General features: G+C 32.4%; 1 protein-coding gene across 4 annotated transcripts in view; it reads right to left on the bottom strand.

Annotated features, from left to right (window-relative positions):
* ESCO1 (establishment of sister chromatid cohesion N-acetyltransferase 1) overlaps positions 1-13,371 on the bottom strand; it is a 48,134-nt gene that overhangs the window by 23,801 nt on the left and 10,962 nt on the right. For 3 of the 4 annotated variants that reach the window (XR_010378685.1, XM_064481550.1, XM_064481549.1), the window contains exons 3-7: positions 10,848-10,950; positions 8,495-10,615; positions 4,812-4,926; positions 3,729-3,789; positions 2,560-2,674 (exon numbers count right to left, since the gene is read on the bottom strand). Coding sequence is in view for 3 of the 4 variants with exons in the window: in XM_064481550.1 (XP_064337620.1) it covers positions 2,560-2,674; positions 3,729-3,789; positions 4,812-4,926; positions 8,495-10,042 (1,839 nt within the window). In the remaining variant the exon portion in view is untranslated. Of the gene's footprint in view, positions 1-2,559; positions 2,675-3,728; positions 3,790-4,811; positions 4,927-8,494; positions 10,759-10,847; positions 10,951-13,371 lie in introns of those variants that run through there. The other variant, XM_010976763.3, reaches the window with a different exon arrangement.

Raw genomic sequence — 13,371 nt, 5'->3', positions numbered from 1 at the left:
TAATCATGCACTCCACAGTTGAAAGGAACTGAGAAATACTTTTAACACTACAACCTTAGTTCTAAAGCCCCAAATAGCAAATAACAATTGAAAGGAACTGAGAAATACTTTTAACACTACAATCTTAGTTCTAAAGCCCCAAATAGCAAATACTCCATAAATGAGAACTAGGATGTATTTTCTATCTGCAATAATTATCCTGCTAAAGTTCAGAAGAAATGTTTCATAGACTTCTTTTGTTTAACGTCTTAAGTCTTTTCTCTTCTTTTGCTCTAGATATATTAAAAGATTATTCTGAAGTTACAAGGAACTTTTGAGAAAAGGTAAAATTAAATATTTTCTACTTTCTTCGTATCAAATAAGTATGAAAGACTGACTATAATCATCTATATTTCAGTAATTCAAACTTATGCTGTAGAACAGTAATTGTTTACAAAATGTTTTCTACTCTTGTCCTTAAAAAGAAAAATCACAGCAATGTGATCTAACTTTAATACATTAACTAAAAAGGATAATCCCTTTATTCTTTATGCTCTAAAACTGTGCAATTTCAACTAATTACTGAAAACAAATGGATCTAGATAATAACTAGATAGCTCTAGTGTATTAGAGCTAGGGTCAAAAAGTAAAGAGAAATCAAATGGTAAATAAAGGACTGTATAAAAAACCAACAGGAAGTTCATTCTGAAGAATTCAAACTATTGACAAAATGTTACCTAAAATTTCAGGGACTTTTAAAAAAGTGTTTTAAATTGTGGTTAAAACATATAATATTTACCATCTTAACCATTTTTAAGAGTACAGTTCAGTAGTACTAAGTACACTCGCACTTGTGCAACCAATCTCCAGAATTATTTTTATTTTGCAAAACTGAATCTCTATACCCATTAAACAATAGCTCCCCAATCCATTTTCTTCCTCAGTTCCTGGAAACCACCATTCTTTCTAATTCTATGAATGTGACTACCCTAGGTAACTTACATAAGTAGAATCATACAGTACTTCTCTTTTTGTGACTGACTTATTTCACCTAGCACAATGTCCTCAAGGTTCAACCACATTATGGCATGCTTTTTAAGGCTGAATAACATTCCATGGTATACATACACATTTTGTTTAGCCATTCATCCACCGATGGACACTTTAGTTGCTTCCACCTATTGGTTATTGTGAATAACGAACATAGGTATACAAATATCTCTTCAAGAAGGCAGTTTTTATAGTAATGAGTATCTACCTCAAATTTCCTCACTGGTAAATGGTAGTGCCTATCTCATACTCTTTTATGAGGCTTAATTCAGGTAATATGAGTGGAGCAAATGAAACAATGCTTTCAAAAGTATTAGTGCTTTCATGATCATTAATATCATCATCATCAACTCCCAACCAGCACTACTACGAGAAATGTGATGCATAAAGGTAATTTTAAGTTTTCTAGTAGCTACGTTAAAGATGGCAAAGCAGGGCGATGGGTATAGCTCAGTGGTAGATCACATGCTTAGCATGCATGAGGTCCTGGGTTCAATCCTCAGTACCTCCACTTTAAAAAAAAAAAAAAAGAATGCAAACAGGTAAAATTAATTTTAATAATATATTTTATTTAAGAAAATATCTCAATATTATAATTTCAACATGTATTAAGTATTTTTTTTAAATAGTGAGATACTTTACATGCTTTTTTGTACTAGTCTTTGAAATGCAGTATGTATGTTTACACTTAGAGCATAGCTCAACTCTGATGAGCCACATTCCAAGTGCTCAACAGTCATGTGTGGCTACCATATTGGACAGTGCAGCACCAGACTCTACTTGTCTCATCCTGATTCACTATCATCCTGATTCACTATCATACTGATGTGACAACAGAAACATTAGGTTTGATTAAACAACTTTTTCCCTCACTATAATCTATCTCAAAAATTTCTAGACAATTCTTACAAAGGTATTCTCCCCTAAAGTTAGAATCAATTATCCAATCCCAAAAAATCTGATTATGTGGGCTAGACCTACATTAAATGTTCCTATTATTTTGGGTCCCATCATTTTTTTATATTGTGCTCAGTCATTCAAATTAGATTTTTAATCAGTCACAGTATCTCCCTCTCTTTTCCACCTTGCCAACAAATTGCAGAGTACTTACGTTCTATTTCTACTGGCATATCTTCCTGTAAAATGTACTTTAAAATTAAAATGTACATTAAAATACAGATATTTAAATCATCTAATTTATTAAGCTCCATGTTATTTTAATATTTAAATCAACTACTAATAGAAGGTAGTGATCAAATGACACATTTAAGAAAGTAACAAATATGAAATGAAGTATCATTCTGTTGTAAGTAAAACTACAAGTATGGAGATTTGAATTTTTATTATTTGCTACAAGGATGGAATCACTAGGGGGGACAGTGGCTGTAATGATACCAGGAGTATTTCCATAGTGAAGACTTATGGTAACAAAAGCTCTTTGGAAAAAAAAGTGAATTTATTCTTTGACAACATGCATAAATAAGATGCTTACAATAGCATTCCACTAAAAAGGTCATGTTGTATACTTACTATGATCAACTGTTTTTCATCAGCTTTCTCTGACTCTTTTAGTTTCAAGTCTTTTGGAATTGTTATCTCCAAATGCGAATCACACTTAGGCCAAGAATGATTTGGTGGTGTCGCCCTTAAAAAACAAACAACAACAAAAGTAGCTATTGAATGTTACAGTTCCACATCACTTCAAATCACTGGTAGAAAAAAAAATAACTTATTTTCTATACAACACTGACAAATTTCAACTCCAAGGAGGGGAAAAATAACCTTTTAAAACCAGAAGGGGGAAACCCAAAGAAATTACTAATTTTCAACAAATTAAAAATTGAGGTGGAAGGGTATAGCTCAAGTGGTAGAGTGCATGCTTAGCATGCATGAGGTCCTGGGTTCAATCCCCAGAACCTCCACTAAAAACAAATAAATAAACCTAATTACCTCCCTCCCGTACCAAAAAAAAAAAGAGAAGCACCTACTATAGTACGAGTAAATTTTACATTTTATAGTTCTAGCAATTTGAGTCACTACAGTTTGTCCTAAATACTGTTTTCAGTAATCAGTAAAGCCAAACAAGTCATATTTTATTTAATTCTGAAATAAAAGAAAGAAAAACGGTTTTAATCTACTGAAAACACTTTTACATGTTGCTAATATTCATATCATGAGGGTTTTGGGAAAAGTGGCATTCTCAAACACTGTTGTAGAGAATATAAAGACACAAACCCTTTGGAGAGAAATTTGGCTAAGTAGGTTAAGCCCTAGAGTTATGAATTTATCCTATATATAGTCACATAAGTGGACAAAGATGTATGTGTTTATTTCAGGATTTTTTTTTTGATAGAAACAAACCAGAAACAACCAAAGTGTCTATGAAGTAGAGAACTGTAATATAAACAATGGAATACTCACACAATGAAATCTAATGCAGACTTCAAAAGAATGAGGAACGAAGGTAGAAAAGATGCCCATAACACATTAGGTAAGAAAAATAAAAACTACCAAACAGTATGTATAGGCACAGAAAAAAGGATAATGAAAAGAGAATTTGTGAGTACCACTGTCTTTCCACATGAAAAAGTGACGGTTACTAGCACAACCTTTCAGGTAAAAATCCCCCAAACTCAAAACTTACAGGTATAAAAACCTTAAGTTCTCATATTTGCACTTATATTAAACTAATACCTTACCTGTTATCACTGATCTTAGATGTTTGATTATTGATTATACTGTGCTGTTTGGGAGCTGAACCTGTAATTTAATCAAAAGATGGTTTATGTACTCAGCTTTGCGCTAGTTCTCCATCTAATGGTCCAAGATTACCTTAAAGAAAGAAACTCAATACACTAAACACTTTATTTTTAATAAACACCATTTGATAAAATTAGAGCCCCTTTCCTAGAAATTACTCTTCAGAGGCAAAAAAAAAAAAAAAAAAGGCTCCACAGAGCCACAAACAGATCTAACAGAAAATGCTTGTTTAAAAAAAACCAAAGTCTGGAATTTTAATCACATTAATAATCAAATAATGCAATTATCAATTTATTTTCTAACAAATAAATGTATGTCTCATATTCATATTATACTTACCTTCCCCCACTAAGAGAAAAGGTTAAATGATATGCAATGGAAGCAATTATCTGAACTCAGTATTTTGCTCCAAGTATATCTTTCCTTTAGCAGACAGAAACAATAGGAATTAGGAATTTCTTTTCTTTATCTCCTAGTGTTTCATCTGATATAGGTGAACAAATCCCCATCCAACAGTTCAAATGATATACTGTCCAAAATTTTTCATAAGGTTACAAAAATAAAGTTTTTTTTATGATACAAGCAGACAAATTACAGCACATGATTAAATCCTTCAGTCAACGCAGAATCAGTAAGATGGCAAATTGAGTAACTAAGAGTTAAAGACAAGAATCTGAAGTAGTAAAGCACAGCCATTTATACCTGAGAAATAAACTGCTACCACTAATTCAAGCAATTTATTAAGTAACAGTTCTCCAGAAAGTTAAGCCCAACAAACAAACGATTTTAAAAAAATAACTTTTGGTAGGGAGTAAAAGAATCATGCTTAAGTACTTTAAAGCCAATCAAAAGAAGCAATTTTCTCCCCCAAAGAATGGTGATAATCACACATTGGAAAAACATAAGCAATGGTTAAAAGAAGGATTTAACAAGCTTATTCTGTAGTGGAATAGTCTCCTTACATACTGACAAAAATTATCTTTGACCACTGTGAAATCCAAATAATATTTTCGAAGTATTACCTGGAAATTTACTCTCCCCTGTATCAACTTTTGCTTGATTAAGCAGAGTTGAAACAGTAGTGGTATTTTCCAATGGATTGTTTTCAAGCTTAGATTCCAAACACAGGCTGCAATCCTAAGCACATATAATTCAAAATGTTAATACTTGCTTTTTGTATCAACTTTGGATCTTATCCCAATACACTTTCAGTGAATTTTAGCAATATACTAAGAAAATTTAAGAGAACACTTTATATATGGAGTAATTCACATAAATATGCTTTAGAACTCTCTTCATGATCTCCCCACAGACTACCGCCTCAGCATCAACTCCTATTACTCCCCTTAGTGACAGACTGAAAAGTTCACCTCTCCCCTGGATATATTCTATATTTGCATGGCTCTATACTTTTTCTGAGTTTCACCTACCTAAACCTGCACTATCCCATGTAATAGCCACTACAACATCTCATTACAGAGCACTTAAAATGTGGTAGTACAACTGATTTGAGATTTATTGTAAATCTAAATCACCAGATTTTAAGGTACTAGTACCAAAAAAAAAAGTGAAAAATCTCATTATTAAAATTCACAGCATGCTGAATAACAGTATTTCATATCATAAGTTAAATAAAATATATTAATTTTACCATTTTTTTCTTTTTTAATGTGACTACTAAAGATTTCTAAACAACTTACGTGGCTCACATTATATTTCTACTGGATAGTGCTGTTTAGAACACCTTACCCCATATATAAACTCAAGTCACTACTTAAATATTAACCCCTTCCATGAAGCCTCCTCCAAGTTTTCCCATTCCCTTCCCCCAAATTTGGAGTAATCGTCCATCTACTTCATCTCTACATCTTTTATGCCCTTCTCACTTCCTATTTTGAATTAGTTTCTGAACTTAATTAGTTTTTGAATTGTTTTAAACTCATCTCTCATAACTCTTAAGAGGAAAGGCCATTACTGTATTTATTTTTGTATTCCCAAGTGCCCCTAAATCAGAACCCTGTCAAATCACTCAGTAACTATCAAAAGAAAATACTACAAATTCTATCAGCATTAGCTATCTCAGGGAAATGGAAATGAGGAAGTAAACAATTAACTTTCTGTGTGTATCTGTATTGTGAGTGTTACAAAGAACATGTAACATTTTTAAACATTACATTTTTGAAAAAATGAACTCTTCTGTCATTAAAAAGCAGAAAATTAAAAACAATAACAGTGACGTATTACTTATTAATCTCCATTAGGAAGTTAGTAAATTACTAGTTTAAAAAAATCATGAAGTAATTGAGCTTTAAAATTCATAAAATCCAAGTAACTTAAATTCAGCCCAAAGAATTCATAGAAGGCCTAACAGATACTTAGTTTTAACAACCATCATCATTATTCAGTACTGCTGAGACTCACATATATAATTAAAAAAGCAAAATTACAGGTAGCCACAGAAAATGTTTTCAAATGATGTAAGGTTGGTTTTTATACTCTTCTACCTCTCCAAGTATAAATCCAGCTAGACTCTGAAATCTGGCCAATCTCAGTTTAAATCCTGACTCCATCACTTAAAAGTGTTATTCATGTAAGTTACTTAAATGTTACTCAACTAAATTACTTAAATCTGTAAGCCTCACTGTTCTCACCTTTAACATGTGGATAATAGAACTCTACAGTGTAGCTGTGGAGACAATTATATGAAGCTCTCCTTTGCCTAAGAGGCAGTGTTCATCAAACAAAAGTTATTACAATGGTTGAACTAAGCTATCTCACTTCTTAGTGTTTTTGGAAAGAAGAGAAATCTCTAGGTGACAACCACAATGTGAACTCCTTACAGGCAGGAAACAGATCATCTTCTGTAGCTTTATTAACACAGTGTCTTGGACACAGCAGGCACTCAAATATGTCTTGAACTGCTATGGTCACTACCTTATTTCCTGATCACTCTGTGATAGTAATCACATTGTTGACATCAGTGAAAGTTGGAAACAACCTAAAAGTGCTTTAACAGAGGAAAACATAAACTACTATATTCCTTTCCAGTTATTAAACTATCCACGTATCACTAAATACCAAATATGTTGATTGTACAGTCAAGTTGCTATATAAATATATACATATATATAAAAATACACAATGTTAGCATTTATGTGAACATTTAAAATACAAAGTGCTAAGTATTCTTTTTTTATATATATATACAAACACACATAGACACAGTGAAATCATAAAAATAAAAACAGAAAAGATCCATATCAACTTTAGGAGCATGTTTAACTCTGGCAAGAGAGGTGAACGGAAAGTAGAGGGAAGTATGGTCTTTATATGTGTAATGTACTTTTATTTTAAAAGATCTGAATACAATAAAATGTTAATTTTTGTCAAATACGGGTTGTAGACACAAGTATAATATTGGTATTTACATTAAATACTAACACTATGTGAATAACTGCCTTCTAACTGATGCATTCATTCCCATTTGTACAGAAAATAAAATCTAAGAGTAACATTTGGTATCTGTCCCCTTTACGTTCACGCTGAATTTCAGAAGATGAGAATAGACAATGATCTATTTGTCAGGCTTCTGACATAAAGCCCTGACTCCTCGTTTACTTAAATTTGCTCCTAGACCCAAATGCCCCTAAAGAGAACTTTAAAGCACTCCTACAACTTTATAGTGACCTAACTTTTTTCTCTACTCATGATTTCTCAGAGAATGTCACCGTAGAAAGAATGACGGGCTGAGAAGTAGAACACCTGGATTCTAATCTATTTGCGCTATCAAACAGGTGACCTAACCCACATTCCTTTATTGATCTCAGTTCTCATTATAAAATTAAATAACTGAAACAAACTGGTGGAGTTTTTAAAAACCTGTATTATAGAGCTCTAAAATTCCATGCATATAAACTTTCTGCTCATTGGTTTTATGTACTGATATTTTACCTATAATTTAATTTGGAAAGAAATGGGCTCAAGCTGCTCTTAGACAAAATTTCAAAACTACTTCCTCCGATAATCCTTAGTTTCTTTCAGATATTTAGATTCAGTTTTTCAACTTACTTTTCCATTTAAAAAATTCTCGGCCACTACAATTTTGTTCTTAGCTTGAGGACTGAATTATTCACATCTTTCAGACATTTTATTTGCCAACTGTTCAAAATGGCCACACAAGTCAAATAAAAAGGCATCTCTACTACTAGAAGTGTTTAATTTTTAAATTTTATCAAGTGGGAAAAGTTGATTTGTGCCAGCTGAAATTAATTTTAACAACTTGGTCAGAATCAGGCTCAACTTTAAGTTCTACACTGTAGTCACTATGAAACATAGCATCTGTGGTTACAATCAATAGAAAAAGGAAACAAAATTCATATGTTAAAGGAAAAAGAAAAGCTAGAATTCAACAGCTTCACATAAGCTAGAATTTGTTTGGCTTCACATAAAACAAAAATGAAGTGTGATAATGAGGAAACAATGACAAGCATTCATGTATATGTGAGAGATCTAAAGGAGTCAGGAAGTTCTATCACTCACCACAAGACTGGGTTAATAAAACTCCTGCTAATGACTGAACAGGATTCCTTAACAAACAACTCTTCAGTCTTTTATGACTTAATTCTCAAGCTAAAATATGTTGTAAACACTTACTTCTTATCAGAAAGTACTCAGACACCTCTATGCATGTATGAAAATAGATTACCTTATCTGGTGTTGATTGAAAAGAATCTTTCATCTGGTTATCCAACGGTGGGTCTGGAGGTGGTTTTATTTGATTATCCAAATGACAATTTTCAGGAGGCCTTTTTGTGGCGCTATTAATTTCAACTGTAGTATCATTAATTTTAACTTCTTCAGAATTAATTTCTTTCATTTCTTCCCGCTGGCAAGCTTTATTTTTGTCGTCATGTGGTTCTGACCCTAAAAATGTACCATGAGTCACTGGATGATGCATTTCTAATGCTGGTAGTGAAAAGCTGGTTTGTAATAAGCCCAATTTAGGGGCAATTTGAGAGTCTAATTTATTTTGTTGCACAGAATTAAATTTTGAGAGTTTAATTTTAGTCCAGTTGGAGTTCTTTTTAGTTGAGCTGTTAATTCCATTTAGTATACATTTCACGGGCTTTGTTTTTCTACTGGGGAAGAAACGATTACATTGAACATCCTGATTTATTTCCTTCTGATGAAGTATTTGTCTTTCAGTATCAGTCTCTTCCAATTTTACTTCTGTAGGCTTCTCCTCCTTTATATTTTCCATTTGTGAAGATTCCTTTTTTACCTCTACAGTATCTGACTCAATTTCACCAGCAATTTCTTCACAGAGCTGGAGAATGCTCCCTCGTTTGCTCTTTCCTGCTTGTTCCAGCTGTTTATCTACACTTTGTTCAGGCACTGATGGCTGTGAACTTTTTTGGGATTTTGCACTAGTATTCACTTGTGTGTGAACTGACTTTTTCATCTCATTCTTTTTAGAGACCACTGAAGTAGCCACTTTTGACCTTTTTATCTCAGAAGTTGTTACAGGCACAGGTTTTGTTTCCTCTTTTCTAGTATTCTTCTGAAGACACTTTTCAGATCCTTTTATACACTGAGAACTACAAGGATAAGCTGTCTGATGCTCTACTTTGCGTTTTTTTCCTTTTGGGGAATTTATTACTTCATTAATTACTGAATTTTCATCCTCTTTAGAATCAGACTTTATTTCCAATACTTTTCTTTTCACATGTTTCTGATTTGTTTTAACTTTATTAGATTTACTTTGAGTATTGCTACAGTGATCTTTCCTTGTTGATGGCAAACTCTGTTTAACTACTTGAACTTGACCTTGAATTTCTCTGCTACGCAGAGACCTTGTTGAAACCTCTGTTAACTGTTGTAGTCTTTGTGATCTCCGGTTAAGCTGTTCATTTGATTTAGGGGTTTCGTGCATTGATTTTTTCTGAGATAATTTCTTCTTTTTTATAGATTCTTGTTGTGAATGTCCCTTTACAGTCACCATATTTTTATTAATGGATTTACTAGCTTTTTTACCACTGGTTGCTGACCTTGTACTCATACATGTTCCTAATTCAGGTTGATTTATTTTATTTTCATTGGAAGATTTAACTAGTGATTTTATAGCTTCCTTTGGACCTGATTTTTTTGCTAGACTCTTTTGAGAACCTTGAATTTGTGATTCTAGATTCTTATCTTCGCTCTTTTTAATAACACTGGAGGAATTTTCTTTTGATTTCTCCTGAATGGACATCATTCCTGAGTAAGGTCCTCCTTTTCTGAGTAGTTTTGGTGTCCTGACAGGTGTAAATGCTGAATGTCTAGTATTATTACTGAGGAGCAAGTCTTAAAAACCAACTTCAACTGATACTGATATACATTTTCAACAAAAATACTAGCTTGCTAAGACTTCTGTCATCCCTGTGACATCAAAAAAGCTGGCATGAAGGCTGAAAGATATTTGCTTTACTTTAGACAAGGTAATAGAAATTTGAGGAACATTTAAATCTAATCTGATATTTTTAGAACTTTTTATTAAAAAATTTAATTCAAGTTTGATTTATTAACTTTTCAATTAATATTAGTTTTCAAGCCTACCCCTATTACTGGAGGAGTTATTTATCACTGATCTGTCTGTTTTGACAAAGTTTTTGAAAACTTTTTTCTTCTGAAGTCTACAGTTACTGGCCTTTGAGTCTCTGGAAACATGTCTTACAGCTAACACGTTTCTTTCCTTGTTTGCTGAGTCTGTTGGTTTAAAGTTCTTATCTAACCTCTTCTGTTTAATAAAATACTCTATTAATATAGATATCCTTTTGTGCTGCCATTTCTGAAAAATTAAAAAAAATTAAAATCAAATTTTGTACAATCCAAGAAATATAGCAATGCTAACACTATACAGAAATAACTATGATTTACATAAAACCTAACTTCTCTTTCTGAATTTAAGACTAACAGACAAAAGTATCCCAAGTACATCCTTATAAATAATTGATAACTTGTCTTATATAAACAAAGAATAGTTGAAAATCAGTCTACTTTTTTTTTTTGAGGTTACTTACAGTTCCTTTCCCACAAGACAGAATTGACCTTTTAGCCACCATAACTCATGAAACTTTGACAAAATCATTCCTTATAATTTCCTTTTAACACATTACACAGCACCTAAAAGAAAAAGTATTTAAAACATTTAAAAGGTACAAAGGAAAGATGTAACTATTCATTTACCTCTCATCAAATCTATTGATCAATATGTCATAATTTTACAGTCCTACCATTAGTCTTCAGAGCTCAATTTACACATGGTATGTAATTTTAGTATTTCTAACATGAAGTAAACTATGGTACATACATCCAAGGAAATAAATTTTTCTATTTCATTGAAGAAATCCACTTTATGTGGTAGAAAAAAGTTTTAAAATACAAAAACCAGTTAATAATACAGACATAAAGTAAAATTCTATTTGTGCACTGAGGAAAAACAGTGCACGAATAACCATATACATAGAAAAAGGGTGACACACAGTTAAAAAGGCAAATTTAAACACATATTTACCTCTCATTAATACCTACTGAAAAAAAGCAATAGATCAAAACAAAACCATAAACCCAAAGGATAAAAGAACAAAAGTATAGGTGATAAAAATAAAAAGCACAGAAGCTACAAAGGACAAAGGACAAATAATTAACCTCCAGATGCAAGAAAATCTGATCCTAAACTAGAAATGAGTAAAACCAAACGAGAAGCAGCTCTACCACAGAATCTCTCAGGAAGCAGAAATTGGCAGTACCAGGTTCCAGAGATGGGGAGGAAAATGAGACTCAAAAAAGGAGAAAGACTCCCAGACTGCCATTCCAATTAATACCACCCAGAAGACTACCCCTGCAGCACTCCCTAAAGACTAGTATACATTTTTGGAAAGTTGCTGGGGGGAAGGTCTTTGGTCTTGGGGCTCAACAGTCACAGCTGAGGGAAGAAGTATCATACTGACAACATAGAGAGTAAGTACACATACTGATTACTGAAGCCCACTCCTTCCACCCAAAGGCCTCTGCCTACTCAAGAGTCTCCCAGAGGACAGCAGCCAAGCCTATGCACTGTAGGAAGGAAACTAAAAGATCATTTTCTAATAAATTTGACAAACCTAGAGAAAAGACCTAAAAAATGCTGATAGAGCCCACAGTCATTAAGCACACACCCACACACACCCACACTCTCCCTCCCTTCTCTACAGGCAGACTACCAAACCAACCACGATTCAAACACACAGTTTTACTTTTTAGTGTCTCACTTGTTACCATGAGCAGATAAATAAGAATCACTACATACATGAGGAAAACCTTAAAATGAAAAAAGGAAATAAGTAGCTTGGGAGACACAAACAATGCACAAAAACTAAAAATAAGCTAATTTACCCATGAAACAAATATACAACAAAAATTCATAGTATAAAATGGAATTCTTGAAAATTAAAAATATAAATTTAAAAGTCAACAGAAGCATTAGAAGACAAAGGTAAGAATATCTCCTATAAAGTAAAACAAAAACAGCAAGATGATAAATAGACAAAAAAGAAAAAGGACCATCCACATATTGTCCAGTAATTAGGGTTTTAGAAAACAGGAAAAGTACTGAAAAAAATCAAGAACTCAAGAAAGTTTCCTAGAATTGAAAGACATGAATTTCCAGATTAAAAGGGCCAAAAGCACAATGGATGAAAGAAAGATTTTAGAAGGTTTATCATGAGGACAAAAAGATGACCTTCAAGCTTCTAGAGGGGAAAAAACCTTGACCACATACAGAAGATAAAAAATCAAAATTACATCAGATGTCTCAACAGCAAGAGCAGAAGAGAGATAATGGGAAAATCCTTCAAAGTGCTAAAAGAAAATTATGTCTAATGTAGAATTCAATGTCCCCAAAATAGGATATTTTCAGACCTATAGGGCTTCAAAAACTTTATCTCCCACACATCTAAGGGCTATTAGAGAAAGTGTACCACAAAATGAATAGGTTAAAATTATTCAGAGGAAAAGAACAAACAAGGGAGTTCAGAAGAAAAAAAAAAAAGGAAAACAAGAAAAGATAACCTGTGTGCCTTTACTGAAGTTTATATAAATAAGTTATAAGAATTTTTTAAAATAATCACTATTCATAATACAGATACATTTATATAGCCACTCCTGATTCTCTACTCATGACAATAAAAGAAACAAGCTGGCAGTTGAAGAACTGAGAATATTTTCAAATATATCTTCTCAATATCAAACACTTCTGGAGTGTACAAACCAAAAACACAAGTATCAGCCTATATGCAGTGACACAAAAAGTCTCCCATTAAATTCAGCAAGTATTTTTTTTAAAGTGTTGCATAGGTGACATGATTAAAGAAGAGAAAGATGAAAAATTTGAAAACTTATTTGCAAAAAAAAAAAATCCAAGATAATCAACAGAAAAATTATTGGTATGTGAATTTAGTAAGGTAAATAGGTTAAAAAAAAAAACCTTAAAAATTCAAAAGCTTTAAATAAACAACAATCATATGAAATATATAAAAGAAAATACCAGATACTAGTTACAATAAC

Source organism: Camelus dromedarius, chromosome 32, assembly GCF_036321535.1.
Source record: "Camelus dromedarius isolate mCamDro1 chromosome 32, mCamDro1.pat, whole genome shotgun sequence".
Lineage (NCBI taxonomy): Eukaryota > Metazoa > Chordata > Mammalia > Artiodactyla > Camelidae > Camelus > Camelus dromedarius.
The sequence above is the reverse complement of the archived record's forward strand: the minus strand, read 5'-3'. Positions and strand labels throughout refer to the sequence as shown.